The following is a 17876-nucleotide window of genomic DNA, read 5'->3' on the forward strand; positions in this document are numbered from 1 at the left end:
CATGCAAGGAGGCTCATCTCTAGCCTCTAAAGTCATATGCCCCACTGCCTACTATAAGTAGGAGTCATCATTTTATACCAGTTTATCAATTCATACATGCTTTGCATTTCAAAATTCTGTTTAAAAGTCAACTATCCTGAAGAACCTTTTCAAGTAAACTCAACTATTTTCCTTCTACCCTTCCCATAGGTTGCCATAAATCTTATGAAGATAGCTTAACTTCATAAATATCAAGTATGTAAGATTGTAAACTGTAGAAAACTGAAAAGTCAACTGACCAGGCAATAGATTACTTTATAAACTGCAGTAACTGACAAGAGTGTAGTTAATGTTTCAGAGCCTCTACTGAAATTATTTAGCATTGATGTTGATGTCACTTTTATGGTCATTTATCATTAATTGCACGGGTGATAACATGCTGTCTTAGTGCGAATAGTATTTGTTTTAAAGTAAATGTTGATGCTGAGGAAAAAAATGTGTTAGGTGGAAGGAAACAACCCTGACAATAGTAATTTATTTACTTACTGGGGGCACAGACCCCTTTCATGAACCAAAAAGCCCCCTGGTCTGAAACATCTTAGAATCCCAAAGATTTCTGAATTTAGAAGTTATCTTTGTTCCTCTTGCTCTGTTTGGTTCAATTCAGCAGGCGTCTAGTAAGTACCCAGCCTGCTACATGGTTGTCTAATCTGAGTTGCTTGCTATCTGAGCGCTTACAATATAATGTCACCCTACCTTCCTCTCCTCCCCATCACTTTCTCTCTTCTCATATTCCTGTTTAAGAACTTGCTTTATCCCTAACTTAAATGCCCACGTTTATATATGTTGTGTTTATTATCTGCCTCCCTCTAGCTGTTTACATGTACTGCAAGATTAAGACCTTTATGTGTTCTGTGCTGATGTAGCCAGAATGCCTAGAAGACGGCTTAGTGTATTTTAGGCATCCAGTAAAGATATGTCAGATGAATAAATTAAGAGGAGACGGGAAACATACAACTTTATACATAAGACAAAACAGTATGTGACATACCCTAAAAGGCGCAGAAGCAGAACCACATTTTGTGGGACTCTCAATGTAAAAAACTTGGGAAGGTTGCATTTAAGAAAAGGAACATACATTTTATGTACAAAAATATAAAGGACTGCTTATTTTAAATGAAGGAAAAAAATCACAACAATCTTAAAAAATTAATAAAGCTAATATACTAAAGATGTAAGATAATATGAAAAATATTTTATTAATGATATTTAATTGGCTACATGTTAATCAATGCCTAAAATAATTATTACACTTTTTCCTACAAATTTGACTGCATAATCTTTGACAATCCTTAATACATGATATTATTTTTTATATATTGAATGAAAAGATAATACAGTCCTTGCCGTAGCATGGTAATCAAAATGTTTTTTGTCTAAGTAATATTTAGCATGTATAAACATGAAGCTTCACACATATATTTTTGTAATCTGTAAAATGGCTACAGGTCTGTGTCTTACTAGCATAGGAATTTTAATTCTATGCTACATTTTCAAATATATTCCATAAAAGAGGACTTCCTATTTGTCAAGTTATCAATGAAATGGAATTATCTGATTAGTGAATTACATACGATTTTATACATAGCGTGAGAGACCTAGTGCCTAAGACATGGCATTAATTGACTTTAAATAACATGAGAAATTTGGTATTGCCATGTGGTTAATGATATGAAAAACTATAATTTGGTGTATATCCGCTGGATAAAATGTGAAAACTTCAATATGAGAAAAAGCATTACCCTCAGGAATACAGCAATGATATACTTCAAGTCAGAGGTATAAGCATCCTCAGAGAAAAGTATAATTCCCAATAAAAGTCAGTTACAAAAACCTTCACTTGTTTTTATAGAAATGTTACTCTCATCGAAGCTTTCTAAATACTAAAAATATCTTATCGTGTGTCTGCTCATTCATAACTATTGTGTCACTAGACAGTTCTGTGAATTGCTTGCATTTGTCGCATTGTGTGTTGAACAGACTTTAGGTTTTGCAATCCAAAAGGAAAGAAAAATAGTGCTGTTCATCAACTTGAACTTCTTTTTTCTTTTATGGCAATACTGGGAGTCACTTTGTTAATGGAGTGATATTTAAGGCTGAAGTATTTAGAAAATTGAAATTCTACTAAAATGTGACTTGGTTTCTCTCATGTGGTTTTTCCATCACGATATCTGAAAGCATGTCACAGCTGCTGCGTTCATCACAGGCTGGGCACAAGACCTGCTCAGGCACTGCTATAGTGAAAGTGATCTCTTTTCGGGGCTTTGCCATAAATTTCACTGCTATTCAGACATTCAGTTCAATTAACTTGCTCAGTTGTGTCCAACTCTTTGCAATCCCATGGACTGCGGCATGCCAGTCTTCCCTGTTCTTCACCAACTCCTGGAGCTTGCTCAACTTGTCCATCCAGTCAGTGATGCCATCCAGCCATCTCATCCCCTGTTGTTCCCTTCTCCCGCCTTCAGTCTTTCCCAGCATAATGGTCTTTTTCAGTGACTCAGCTCTTCACATCAGGTGGCTAAAGTATTGGAGTTTCAGCTTCAGCATTAGTCCTTCCAATGAATATTCAGGACTTATTTCCTTTAGGGTTGACTGGTTGGATCTCCTTGCAGTCCAAGGGACTCTCAAGAGTCTTATCTAACACCACAGTTCTAAAGCATCGATTCTTTGGCACTCAGATTTCTTTATAGTCCAACTCTCTCATCCATACATGACTACTGGAAAAGCCATGGCTTTGACTACATGGACCTTTGATGGAAAAGTAATGGCTCTACTTTTAATGTGCTGTCTAGGTTGGTCATAGCTTTTCTTCCAAGGAGCCAAGTGTCTTCTAATTTCATGGCTGCAATCACCATTTGCAGTGATTTTGGAGCCTCACAAAATAGTCTCGCACTATTTCCATTTCCCCATCTATTTTCCATGAAGTGATGGGTCCAGATGCCATGATCTTAGTTTTCTAAATGCTAAGTTTTAAGCCAACTTTTCATTCTCCTCTTTCACTTTCATCAAGAGGCTCTTTAGTTCTTCTTCGCTTTCTGCCATAAGAGTGGTGTCGTCTGCATATCTGAGGTTATTGATATTTTTCCCAGCAATCTTGATTCCAGCTTTTGCTTCATCCAGACCAGCATTTCTCATGATGTACTCTGAATATAAGTTAAATAAGCAAAGTGACAGTATACAGTCTTGGCATACTCCTTTCCCAGTTTGGAACCAGTCTGTTGTTCTATGTCCAGTTCTAACTGTTGCTTCTTGACCTGCATACAGATTTCTCAGGAGGCAGGTAAGGGGGTCTGGTACTTCCATTTCCTCAAGAATTTTCCACAGTTTGTTGTCATCCACATAGTCAAAGGCTTTGGCGTAGTCAATAAAACAGAAGTAGATGTTTTTCTGAAACTCTCTTGCTTTTTCTGTGATCCAACAGATGTTGGCAATTTGATCTCTGGATCCTCTCCCTTTTCTAAATCCAGTTTGAACATCTGGAAGTTCATGGATCACGTATTGTTGAAGTCTGGCTTGGAGAATTTTGAGCATTACTTTGCTAGCATGTGAGATGAGTGCAATTGTGCAGTAGTTTGAACATTCTTTGATATTGCCTTTCTTTGGGATTGGAATGAAAACCCACATTTCCAGTCCTGTGGCCACTGCTGAGTTTTCCAAATTTGCTGGCATATTGAGTGCAGCACTTTCACAGTATCATCTTTTACACCTCAACTGGAATTCTATCACCTCCACTAGCTTTGTTCATAATGATTCTTCCTAAGGCCCACTTGACTTTGATTCCAGGATGTCTCTAGGTGAGTGATATCACCATCCTGGTTATCTGGGTCATGAAGATCTTTTTTGTACAGTTCTTCTGTACATTCTTGCTACCTTTTCTTAATAGCTTCTGCTTCTGTTAGGTACGTACCATTTCTATTCTTTATTGTGCCCATCTTTGCATGAAATTTTCCCTTGGTATCTCTAATTTTCTTGAAGAGATCTCTAGTCTTTCCCATTCTATTGTTTTCCTCTATTTCTTTGCATTGATCCCTGAGGAAGGGTTTCTTATCTCTCCTTGCTATTCTTGGGAACTCTGCATTCAGATGGGTATATCTTTCCTGTTCTCCTTTGCCTTTACCTTCTCTCCTTTTCTCAGCTATTTGTAAGGCCTCCTTAGAAAACCATTTTGCCTTCTTGCATTTCTTTTTCTTTGGGATGGTCTTGATCTCTGCCTCCTGTACAGTGTCACAAACCTTCTTCCATAGTTCTTCACGGACTTTATCAGATTCTAATTCCTTGAATCTATTTGTCACTTCCACTGTATAATTGTAATGGATTTGATTTAGGTCATACCTGAATGGTCTAGTGGTTTTCTCTACTTTCTTCAATTTAAGTCTGAATTATGCCATAAGGAGTTCAAGATCTGAGCCACAGTAAGCTCTTGGTCTTGCTTTTGCTGACTGTATAGAGCTTCTCCATCTTTGGCTGCTAAGAATATAATCAGTCTGATTTTTGTATTGCCCATCTGGTGATGTCCATGTGTAGAATCTTCTCTTGTGTTGTTGGAAGAGGGTGTTTGCTGTGACCAGTGAGTTCTCTTGTCAAAACTCTGTTACCCTTTGCCCTGCTTCATTTTGTACTTCAAGGCCAAATTTACCTGTTACTCCAGGTATCCCTAGTCCCCTGTAATGAAAAGGACATCTCTTTTGGGTGTCAGTTCTAGTGGGTCTTGTAGGTTTTCAACTTCAGCTTCTTCAGCATTACTGGTTGGGGCATAGACTTGGATTATTGTGATATTGATTGGTTTGCCTTGGAAACGAACAGAGATCATTGTGTCGTTTTTGAGGTTGCACCCAAGAACTGCATTTCGGACCCTTTTTGTTGACTATGAGGGCTACTCCATTTCTTCTAATGGATTCTTGCCCACAGTAGTAGATATAATGGTCATCTGAGTTAAATTTGCCCATTCCAGTCCATTGTAGTTCACTGATTCCCTAAATGTCCATGTTCACTCTGGCCAATTCCTGTTTGACCACTTCCAATTTCCCTGATTCATGGGGCTAACATTCTGGGTTCCTATGCAATACTGTTTGTTTTGGCATTGGAATTTACTTCCATTACCAATCACATCAACAAATGGGCGTTGTTTTTTCTTTTATTCTGCCTCTTCATTCTTTCTGGAGTATTTGTCCACTCTTATCCAGTAGCATATTGGGCACTTACCGGCCTGGGGAGTTCATCTTTCAGTGTCCTATCTTTTTGCGTTTTCATACTGTTGATGAGGTTCTCAAGGCAAGAATACCTAAGTAGTGGTTTGCCATTCCCTTCTCCAGTGGACCACATTTTGTCAGAACTCTCCACTATGACCCATCCATCTTCGGTGGCCCTACACAGCATGGCTCATATTTTCATCGAGTTAGACAAGGCTGTGGTCCATGTGATCAGTTTGATAGCATTATGAATTTCTTTTTTTTAAATGGTTCTCCAGATTTCAGTTCAGGGGAGTTTGTTAGGCATCAGTTGAAAAGCCCTAACTCATGCCCATAAACACACATACACAATCTGGTTGCCTCCAAAAACAAATAATGTGCCACTTTCACTATTTTTTAAATCTAATTTTATTTTTTGTTTGTACCAAATGGCTTGGGGGCTCTTAGTTCCCTTACCAAGGATTGAACCCATGCCCTCTGTCGTCTAAGCATGAAGTCCTAACCACTGAACCAACAAGGAATTCCCACTAATCTTTTTTTTTTTTTTTTGATCTATTTGTATGGTTAATAGGAAAAGAATGCTTAGATCATTTATTAGAGAGACCGTGCCCTCTGTGACATATGTTGGTGGGCCTTGACTCATGGTGTCAGCAACTTGCTGTGTGATATGGGTTGCTATTTGCCTTTTAGTCACTCAGTTCCCAGCATCCTTTCCTTTTTTCTGTATTTTCCTATCCACATGTTCCTATCTGCTGACCTTTTTTGATGAAAAGAATTGCTACTGCACTGAAGAGACACCGCTCTTCTTACTTCCACGCACTCACCCACATGGAGGTGTGACCCTGCAATGGAAAAATGCCAAGTGAATAAAACTGGAGCAGAAATCAAATCCAAAAGACTTAGGAACTTAATTTCTCTGGACTTCAATTTCCTTATAATATATAATGTAGTGAAGTATACCTATTAATAAAAAATAAATAATGGAACATGAACTTGGACTTTATTATACCTTTTGGCATAGTGTTTCATCCTCAGTAGCACATTGATTTCTTATTATGAAATAAGTTTTTTTAAAAAAAGCAAATTATAATTGAATAAGGGTGAAAGGTGTTAGAAATTCTATGCTTTGTACACAGAATAAGGATGATATAGCACATAGAAAAATCAGATCTGTAAATAACTTCAAAATGGATTGACTTTTTGTAACTGTACCATATAGAATGAAGTATGAAAAATGTTATTTTAAACTGTGATAGCTTGAATTACTTTCAGAGTATTGATAAACAGAGAATTGCATTTCTACTATTTTTTCCCTAGAGGCACACAAGTATAAAGTTAATTTTTATAAGAGCAATTTTTAAGTCACAGATTTTTGGAGAGTTTCCTGTATAGTGGTCAATTGTGTATGAAAGAAATTATTTTTAGCCTAATTGCAGGCAGAGTAGTTAGCCCACTCACTCTGTTATGGTTGAATTTCATTTGAACTTTCTAATAGTATGATTTGTTTTCAGAATTTAATAACTGACTCAAATATTTAATAGTGGAAGCTTTCATTAAATTTAAAAGAAATCAGGATATATTTTTAGAAGAGCTAACTTATTTTCCTTATCAGTTTTATCTACTTTAGAAGAAAAGAAAGAGAATGAAGCCCATCTCTTTGTGAACTTAAATAGACATTAATGCTATAACCCCAGCAAATAATTTATTTCAGTATATATCATCATTCAGAAGAGTTGGGAAGCACCAAATGGCAGTAATAACTATACTTCCAGCTCTCCTGAGTAGCAAATTGCACTGACTCTGTGAAACTCTTCACTTGTCTGCTGGATAATCATTCTTTTTAAGACTCAAATATATTTTCGAGACCAGTTTTCAATTGCACATTGTCTACTTTTGCATTGCCTAACCGTTTTCTGTTGAGTACAATGACTTATTTTGAAATGCGAGTGGGGAAAGCTAAGAGTTGAAAGATTTTGTTTCCATGTGTCATCCTAGAAATAGATGACAAAAAGATCATTAAGTGGATTAATTTACAGGCATCCTTAGAATAGAATGTTTTTACATTAAAGCCTGTTATAAGCCTTTTAAATAAATTGCATTGGACCATACTTTCCGCTCCTCCCACCCCAGGGGTCTCTTGACCTTTCCCCTCTTATTTTGTCCTATAGGCACTCCACTGTTGGTGAGGAGAAGCAGCGACCCAGCACCAAGCCCACCTGCTGATGCCCAGTCAAGCGCTTCACACCCTGGTGGGCAGAGTCTGAAACCTGTGATTCCAGTAGGTATCCTGTTGTTTGCATATCTAGTAAAAGATCAAAGCGCCTTACACATAAACTAACTGGGACATTACAGTCTTAAGTGGATAATTAGAGACCTTTTGATAGGATATGTGATATTACTTATAAGATTAATAATAACTAATATGAGCTATTGCTAGGATACAGTTATAGTGAGAGCTATTATTTATAGAGCACCAGTTGTGTGCCTAGGACTGTTTAAAGGGCTTTACATTGTCATCTACACTTCCACCTCAAAGTACCAACTTGCCTTTGTCTCCATTTTACTGATGATGTAATTGAAGCGGAAGGAGGTCTAATGATTTATCAAAGGTCACAGCTAGTAAGTGGCCAAGTCAAGACTTTAACCCAGGTGGTGGGCTGCAGAACCTGTGCTCTTAACTAGCGCACTGTACAGTTGGATCCCTCATCCTCTCGCTTCACGATGCTCCAAGAGATAGTTTACCTGTTTGTGGTATGTTCATGCAATGCTGTGTGAAGTCATATAATGGTGAATGGTTTCACACTATTGGTATCATAGACATGTGGTACCACTACCCAGTTTCTACATCTCAACATTCAAATGAAGGCAAAGTGAAATTAGATACCAACCTGCTTACACCTAATAAAGCTTACAACTGCTTTACTTCTAACTGAGAACTGAAGAGGAGAATAGTTTACTAAGAGACCATGTCCTCTTTCCATATGAAACTGTGGGATTTTTCTGCTAAATCCCAATCTTCTTTGAAGAGTTATAATTGTGTTTCATCCTCTGAAATAGCCTAAGAGTTAGGTTTTCGATGACAGCTGTATATCATTGCAATAGGTGATCTTCCATAATGGCACCCTATTTTAAAACTTTTCTGAAAGTGAATCTCTTCTCCACTTTAAGTCTCACTGTGTATGATGCCTTCAGAAAAAAAGGCAATGTTCTTGGTATATAGAGATGCTGAATGAACTAAATGGATTCTCCCAGGGTGATATAAAATATTCTTAGTAAGAAACTGTTAACGTGTAGGATGGCTTCCCTGGTGGCTCAATGGGAAAGAATCCACCTGCCAATGCAGGAGATATAGGTTTGATCCCTGGGTTGGGAAGATCCCCTGGAGAAGAAAATGGCAACCCACTCCAGTATCCTTGCCTGGGGAGTGTTATGGAGAGAGAAGCCTGGTGTTCATGGGGTTGGAGAGTCAGACTTGACTTAGCAACTAAAAAGCAATAATATGTATGAAGTAGGGGTCACCATACTAACTCATGGGGTAATTAAATAGGTTTACAGCAGTATTTTGCATGTTTCTTTTTGTAAGCCTGGAAGTGTCCTGAAAGTATTTTAGATGTAATATTTTCTCACTTTCCATCCTTATAAGGAAACATATTTAGTAGAACATTATTTTAATAAAAATCAGGTGTATATGTTCTGCTCTAATGATGAGTATAAACAGAACCAGTATGTGGTGTGGCATTTGTATGTGTGTTTAATGCCCACTGATTGAGCCCACGTTAAACTTAAATATATTGGATTGGAGGAAGAGAAGAACCATAAAAATGAGAGAATTACATAAAAGAGAAAAACTATAATTTATTGCTTATTTTTATGATGTTAATATACTCCCAAACCAAAGTGTGATCTGTGTTACCATGATTTACATGCAGAAACCCCACCAATATTAGATCCATGTTTCTATCACTTAGGCTCTGTGTTGAGATCAACTGAAAATACAACAATAAAGCTTTCCCTAGACAAAGTGAGGGCTACTGTCTTTCTGCTACATTCTATATCAACAAAATATGATACCACTATATTCCAAGCTGGGGTAATCGGAGAGGACTATTCAGGACCGGTTTCCTTTACGATTGACTGGTCTGATTTCCTTGCTGTGCAAGGGGCTCTCAAGAGTCTTCTTCAACATCACAGTTCAAAAGTATCAATGCTTCAGCGCGGTTTTCTTTATTGTCCAGCTCTCACATCCATACACGACTGCTGGAAAAACCATAGCTTTGACTAGATGGACCTTTGTTGGCAAAGTAATGTCTCTGCTTTTGAATATGCTGTCTAGGTTTGTCATAGCTTTTCTTCCAAGGAGCAAGTGTCTTTTAATTTCAAGGCTGTAGTCACCATCTGCAGTGATCTTGGAACCCAAGAAAATAAAGTCAATAGGTGTCTAAATGAAGACATTTAAGTGTGTTTATTTTTACCAAGAAGAAAAATGCATTTGTATGTGTGAAAGTGCACACACACGTGTATTATAGCTATCTCCCTTTATCTCTGTACATCCTAACTCACATGCTATTTACACCTGCTTGTCCAGTATCATAACCACTGGCCACATGTGGATATTGAGCACTAGAAATGTATTTCAAGTGTGACATACACACTGGATGTCAAAGATTGAAATATGAAAAAAGTAATATAAAAAATCTTATTGATAATTTTTTATTGACTCCACATCAAAATGGTACTAGGTTTGGTAAATTCGGTTGAATAAAGTATATTTCAATTGTTTTCACCTGTTTCTTTGTACTTTAAAAAAAAGACACAGCTACTGAAAAATTAAAAATTACGGCTGTAGTTCACATTGTATTCCTATTGGACAGAGCAGCTCAGACCTAAGTAAAATTGGATATAGCACTAATGAAATGGTTTGAGACCCTTGAGAGAAAGTTCTTTGAGTTGCACATCATCTCTGGGGTAACAGTATGATTAGGTTTGCCTGGGGCAGTCTGAGTTCATGTGGCATATTTATTAATAGCGTCCCTGCTAACTCTCAGAGGTGTCCATGTATGGATGATAAATTATGTGGCACCCTACACATAGCCCTGTAGTCACTTGTAGTGTTTGCTCCGTGATCAGAGCAGCAGTCTTCCAAGGAAACCATGGGAACATAACAACCACAGCTCTTACGCGGGAGCACACTGCCCAGAAGGTTTTGTGTGTCTCAGACCTAACCTCAGGCGGTACAGAATTGGAGACTACAGATTCACCATCTCTCAGACTCTGTAATTCTATCTGATGCTTCCTCTACCACTTCAGCTGCACTATAGTTGATTTCTGTGGTTTGATAAGGGATGATGAAAATGGGGAGCATGTGATAATGTACCCATGTAGCCACTGATATGAAAAATAATTGCTTAAAAAGCTCCATTCTATTGCATTTCATTTCAATATCCAAGAAGAAAAGCAACTACAACAAAATTCCCACTCTTAAACAGTGTTCATATGTAAGTAATTCACAGATGGCAGAGCCCCAAGTGGGTTGTATTCAGTCATTCCCAAGAAATGAAACTTACTTAAAACCCACAGCATAAGAAGCTGTAAGAATGAATATTTGACACATTTGATTATGTTGAAATATTGCCTCTAAAACCACAGTTGATGATTGTTATTTTTAGTTGTACTTCATTAGACTTGCTCTAGAAGGGAGATTTTTCTTTGATGTCCAGAGATATGTTTTTTGAAATGCTGGAAAAGTCACACTTGTTTTCTGGCTGGTGAAGTTATTACAGATTGGTTATTTAAGATGTATAGCTTCAAACAAGTTGGAGGTTTTAAAAGGGTTTAAAGTAGAAAAATCAGATCGCAAATTTCTAATTCTGTGAATATTACAAAGCCACTAAACCTCAGTATTTGTCTCTAAGAGTACCATCAGATAAATTTGTTTCCTTCCTTCCTCTTTTCATAAACCTATCCAGTTAATCAGAATAGCATGATTATTAATGTGCAAATATTATATGACTATCTTTCAAGGAATAGAAAATTCAATTTGACTGACTGCTTGAGAATCAAAGAAAGAGAATCCTGGTAAGAACCTCGTTATGGCCCTCTTACCTTCCTTGCCTTGATTGTAACCTGGTGTTCTTGGCTCAAGGGCATGCCATAAAGCCAGGTTCTTGAAATTGATGTTCCTGAATTTGCGGATGGAAGAGAACTCTAAAACAGATGTGATTTTCCCCCTTAATATCCGGTTAACTACCATGGTTGTTTTGTGTTTTAATGACTGTTTATGGTTTCACATTTAACCCTAGGGCAAAATGATCCTGCAGGGTGAGTAAATTAAAAAGTGGATTCCTGAAAACGATAATGCTGTGGTTGTTCTCTTTGTTTGTTCTAAAACTATTACTTGTCTTGATTCACCAAAATCAATTAAGAAAATACTGGTCTGTTTTTTAGGCTATATCTAAAATATATGCATTTTATTTCAAAAAATAACATGGTCATCTTTGAAGTTGTTAAATTGAAAGTCCATAGATGGGTTACAGAGGACCTGTTAAGTCCCTGAAGTTTTACTCATGGCATAGTGCGTGTGTGTCTGTGTGTGCATGTGTGTTTATGTGTGTGTATGTGTGTCCTGTGGAGAGGGCAATGGCACCCCACTCCAGTACTCTCACCTGGAAAATCCCATGGACGGAGGAGCCTGGTGGGCTGCAGTCCATGGGGTCACTAAGAGTCGGACACGACTGAGCGACTTCCCTTTCACTTTTCACTTTGATGCATTGGAGAAGGAAATGGCAACCCACTCCAGTGTTCTTGCCTGGAGAGTCCCAGGGACGGGGGAGCCTGGTGGACTGCCGTCTATGGGGTCGCACAGAGTCAGACACAACTGAAGCGACTTAGCAGCAGCAGCAGCAGCAGCAGCATGTGTGTCCTGAAGGTGCTTTATCACTCTTATCAGATGTTACAAAGAATACAAAAGACCAAGAACCGCTTGTTTTCAGGTTAGGATGAAATAATGTAGGGAAGTCACTAATTCTGAGAGTATGATGAAGGATAAAGAAGTAAAGCGGAAATTACTGCTGTCCTCCAAATGTGTATTAAATAATTAAGGTTATTTCATCATATTATTGGGCTTCCCTCATGGCTCAGTCGGTAAGGAATCCACCTGCAATGCGGGAGACCTGGGTTCGATCCCTGGGTTGGGAAGATTCCCTGGAGGAGGGCATGGCAACCTACTCCAGTATTCTTGTCTGGAGAATCCCCATGAACAGAGGAGCCTAGTGGGCTACAGTCCATGGGGTCACAAAAAGTCGAAAATGTGTATTAAATAATTGAGGTCATTTCATATATTATTACCTTTCCTCTCGAGCATATATATATTAATATATAAATCCAAGATGTGCAGATAAATGGGAGTTTTTGAATTGTCTCATTAAGAGGTCAAAAATAGCTCCTAAGTCAGTAGCAACACAATTCATAGCAACAGTAAGATTGAGGGTAAGGGGAGCCAATTCCTTTGGGAAGACACCCTGAAGAAAAGTGTTTCCAGTGGTCCTGCTTTCTCAATAGGATTGAGAAGGGAAAATGTAATATCAGTTCTTCGGAGGTTTTGGTACTTCATCAGCAAAGATAATGACAGGTAGCTTTCAGTGAGAGAAAATCTTTCCAGTGAGTAGAAGCACTGTCTTTGTGTCTTGCATGTATATATATATATATTGGTTAGAAAATTTTCCCTTGGATGTTACATACATTGAAGTTATTATAGCCGATGTTGCTCTTAGATTAAACATTTTCAAATCCATGAAAGGAATTAATGAAATATTACAGAGAAAGTTAAATAGCTTAGCTTTTAGGATTAAAATCATCAAATTGTCACTGACATGTCAGAGGACGTTTGGTTGTGGGTTGCTGACTGTCGACACCCATCATAGAAACAACGAAAATTCTGAATGTCCAAATCATATTTTTCTATCCATTAGATATGTAATTAAGTAGCCATAGAAACAAGGGAACAAAATAATTATTGTAGACGCTGATGTAAATTAGAAAGAAAACTCTAGCCATTGTCTTCCAAGGAGGAGAGATGGATACTGAAGAGTGAAAGGCAGGGAGAAATAGCATGTAATATATAATCATATTATTTAGAGATACTGAAGCCTACAAAAGGTTTTCCTTTTTTTTTTCTTCTCCTGACACAGTGATTTAATAATAGTCCTGGTGTTTGTAACTCCAGCTGTTCACGCTGTGTGCTGATAAGACCAGAGCTTGGAGACACATTTCAACGATGGTTTTCATATGGCTTTGTTTTTAAGAGATAAAACTGCCATCCAATATTTCATGGGGCCAAATGTTTACTTAGTTTGGCAAGTTTAGGCAGCTTAGTTTCTGAAACAGTTATGTTTGTAAGACTCAAGTTCAGGTGGGGGAAATCTAGAAGCCCAATTTATTCTGCAAAAGAGTTTTTCATCAAACCTTTCAGGAATAGATGAAACAGATTTAGATTGCATTAATGTCTATGCCATGACTAATGAAGGAACCTGGGGATTGTGCCCCCTGTTTAGGAGGTGCTCCCCCATCATTCTTTTTGAATCTAGTCCAGAACTAGTCCAGAAAATCTAAAAGAAGTATCCCTATTCAGAGTTCAGTCTCAGAAATTAAAGAGGTAACGTTGACATGGCGTCTCTTGCTGTTTAAGTTGATCTGCACATAATGAAAATTGAATGGGTTTGCTTTTATGTCAACATAAATTGATTAATCCCTTAGATGTCCATGACCTCTGCCATGTGCCATCCAGAAAGCATAAGGCATGGTCCCTGTCCTCAGGAAACTTACAACCTCATTGTGAAGACCAGAGCTAAAGCAATTAATCCTAGCAATCTGCCTGCAAGTATCAAATCATTAAGTCATACATTTTTAACCAATAAAACCAGTGTCCTTTGCCTTTGGTCTATACTCCTCTCAGCCTCTCAAGGGAATTACCATAAGTACTATCTCTGTTAGCTCTTATGTCACTCAAATATAACTGCTTGTTTACATGTCTGTTACAAGACGAGGCTCCTTAGAGGCATGAGCTGATGTATTCATTTTTGTATGAAAGCCCCCAGGCACAGTGCCTGACACATTAATATGATTTAGATGATTAAAACTTTTACTTCCAAGAAGGGCAAAATGAATTCCATTCAGCAGCTTTTAACTATTTTGTAAAGATGTTTGTATTTGTGTGTATGTGTTTACATAGGTATGTATATACACAAACATATGTGTAAATGAATTAGAATGTGAAAATTATGAAATTACTATATAGCATACTGTTTTGCTCTCTGCATAGCTTAGGTTAGGATTTTCTGCTTTAGGACAGTGTGTTAACCTATGTTTTCCAGTGTTGTCAAGGGGAGAGAGATGTTTAAACACAAGTTCTCCTCTTGGAATTTAAAATGTGGTTGGGTGGCTAAAGTCAGCAATTTCAAGTGAGATCCAATTTATCTTCCTACCATTCTAGCAATGACTCCATCAGAGAAATTGAATTCTGAAAAAGAATAGAATTTAAAGGAAAGAACAAACCTTGATAATTCTAGAGGTGAATGTTTATAAAGCCTGATTTTCTTACTGTCTATGAAATGTGAACAAAGAAAATAATTTAGTATGCAATCAATGAAGTCACTTATTTGAGTTCTACCTTTTTGTCAATAAAACTATGTGTTCTATAATCAGAAAGTTAGTAATCTCTGTAGTTATAGCTTTTTAATTTTCTAATAATTGTTCAAAGAGTTTACAAAATCCTTGAATAGACTAGAAATGTCTGGACAAGATAGCGCTCTTATACCCATCACATTTAAAGAGTTCCCCTTCTAAATTTTTCTCATACTGCATCTTCAAGAAGTTCTTCTAATTTCAAGTGATTTGGAAGAAAATAAAAACCACAATCTTGATATATGAATTAGTTCAAGAGCATGACAACATTTATAAGGTGTTTCATAGCAAAAATCTCATCAACATCTCATGTGAACAGCATGACCGTGTTTGAAATTTAGTAAAGATGATGTTTAAGGTAGCTTTATTCCAAAGGTCAAGATTGTGTCCTGACTGCATCAATAACTCCTAATCCTGGGAAAATTATTTAAATCATGAATGACTTCCACAGAAATTTTGTATTATTGAAAAGAAATAATAAATAAAAATCCTATATGAACTACTGTTAAGGACTCAGACACCCAAACTAGCATCTGCACAGTTCCAGATATAAATTATTACCTTGATTGGTATGAATTCATCTTTAAATTTCCTTTTCATGTCTCAGTATTCGTAAGTGCTCATAGAATGAGGCTGTATTTCTGTGTAAAACACCAAGCTTTATTTTTATTTCTCAAGGTAATAATATCTATGTCTATATCTGTATCTATCTATCTATCTATATATATATATAAAGCTAAGTACACACACAAAGGCAGCAGCATAGAAACATACATATATCTACATATGCACATTTAAATTCTTTGGGGGAGAATACTGCTTCAATCCGGAGACTAAAGTACAAGTAGATCATATTACTTTAAAGTGAAAGTTCAAGGGTATGGACTGTGTCTCTTGTAAGTTCTGATCTGCTGTATGTCCGTTCCATGTTTTGGACATTTACTGAAGATTGATGGCAAGGAAGAAAAGGGTTAATGAGTGTTCACCTTGAGAAGTAACAAGACAATCAGTATTAAAAGGAAGGAAGGATTTTTTTTTTTTTCCCTGAGCATGGTGCAATTCTTAGAAATCTCTTCTGATGGGAGATTTTTTTTTTCCCCTCACAACCTAAACTCTTCTGAAGAGCAGGCTTCATTTTTGTTTTTCTTTCAAAATCTATTCGTTGAATGACACTGTACAGACATTTAAAAGAGTTTTCTCTTTCTCAGGAGGGTGGCCCGTTTCCTAATAGCTCTGTACTTTAAAACAGAGTTCTGATTTAGATGAATCACACTTTAAAAGTAGCTACTGTGTGTGTTTCACGCCTATGGAAACTCACAGCGTCCTCGTAAGCAGCATGTGAGCTTGTCACCATACAGCTTTTGATGTCTGATTAGATGATCTTAGGGACATCTGGAGTGAGTTAGTTTTGAAGTTACTGGTGTGAGGCGCTAGAGAATCCAGAGCCTTCTGACAGACTTGAACCAATGAAAACACCACTACTTTTAGCAAATCTTTTTTAACCTGCAACTAGCTGAAAATTTTCTGACTGACATAGACCTGATATTTTCCAACTGACTTTCCAGCCCCCTTTCTCTACAGAGCTCCCCACCTTTCAAGCAAAGAATGGGTAAGTGGCATTTGTTGTAAAAATCATAAAGGATTATTCCCCTTTGAAAGGAAAAGGTAGATTCTTAAGTATCACAAGTCAGAATTGATGAACTTGCTTAAAGAAATTGTATTGTCTCGTTTTTCTTTGCCTTTAATTTCAGTCACTGTGTCAATCATGCATGCTTCCTTAATTTTCAGATAAAATATATTTGACACTCAGCTATGTTCTATGAAGATCCAAAGATAAATAGGCATCCAAAGCAATTGATATCGCTGCGGTGTAATACCACAGTTTTAGAACATCTATTAAAAGTTCATACATTTATCTTGTCACAATGTTATTTGAATAGTCTCATTAAATACAAACATTGTTTAGTTAGAGGTTGTGTAATTTGTCCGATGAGGTTTTACTGGTATGAGATGATTTCTCACTATTTCCTGAATAAAATTATTATATACCTATAAATATCTGACTATATTTACAAAATTTGATCATGTCCCTCTCCTTCCCTGAAACAACTGACAACTTCCCAGGATATATTTTTAAATTTCTTGGTGTGGCTTTTTTTTAATTGTAGTGAAATACATAGCATATAGTATTTACCATCTTAGTTATTTTAAATAAATGGTTAAATTTCGCTAAGTACATTCATATTATTGTACAACCATGACACCGTGAATCTCCAGAGCTCTTTTCATCTATTATAGCAAAACTGAAACTCTATACTTATTAAACAATAAATCCCGATTGCCCCCTCTCCTCAGCCCTTGGCAGTTACCATTATACTTTCTGTATCTATGATTTTGACTACTCTAGGTATCTCATATAAGTGAAATCATAAATATTTGGTTTTTGTGACTGGCTTATTTAATTTAGCATAATATCCTCAAGGCTTATTCATGTAGCCTGTACCAGAATTTCCTTTTTTTAGGGTGAATAATATGTATGTGAAACATTTTGCATATCTGTTCATTCATTGATACACACTTGTGTTGCTTCTATGTTTTAGCTGTTGTGAATAATGCTGCTGTGGACATGAGTGTACAAGTATTGTTCTTAGACCCTATTTTCAATTATTTGGGTATATACCCAGGAGTAGAAATTCTGGATCACATGATTATTATATATGATATAATATATATATATAAACATCATAATGTTTTCCATAGTTGTTGTAGTACTTTATATTCTCACCAACAGAACACAAGGGTTCCAATTTCTCTACATCCTTGCCAACACTTGTAATTTTCTGCTTTTTGAAAAATAGCCATCCTGATGGATATGAGGTGTCATCTTGTGGTCTTGATTTGCATTTCCCTAATGATTAGTGATGTTGAGCATTTTTTCATGTGCTGGTCAGTCATTCATATTATTTTCCT

General features: G+C 36.8%; 1 protein-coding gene across 6 annotated transcripts in view; it reads left to right on the forward strand.

Annotated features, from left to right (window-relative positions):
• The window catches only part of PARD3B (par-3 family cell polarity regulator beta), a 1152086-nt gene that overhangs the window by 529436 nt on the left and 604774 nt on the right, over positions 1 to 17876 (forward strand). For all 6 annotated transcript variants that reach the window (XM_025261969.3, XM_044924795.2, XM_044924800.2 and 3 more), the window contains one exon: positions 7397 to 7506. In XM_025261969.3, the coding sequence (XP_025117754.1) occupies positions 7397 to 7506 (110 nt within the window). The remainder of the gene's footprint in view (positions 1 to 7396; positions 7507 to 17876) is intronic.

Source organism: Bubalus bubalis, chromosome 2, assembly GCF_019923935.1.
Source record: "Bubalus bubalis isolate 160015118507 breed Murrah chromosome 2, NDDB_SH_1, whole genome shotgun sequence".
NCBI classification, from domain to species: Eukaryota; Metazoa; Chordata; class Mammalia; order Artiodactyla; family Bovidae; genus Bubalus; species Bubalus bubalis.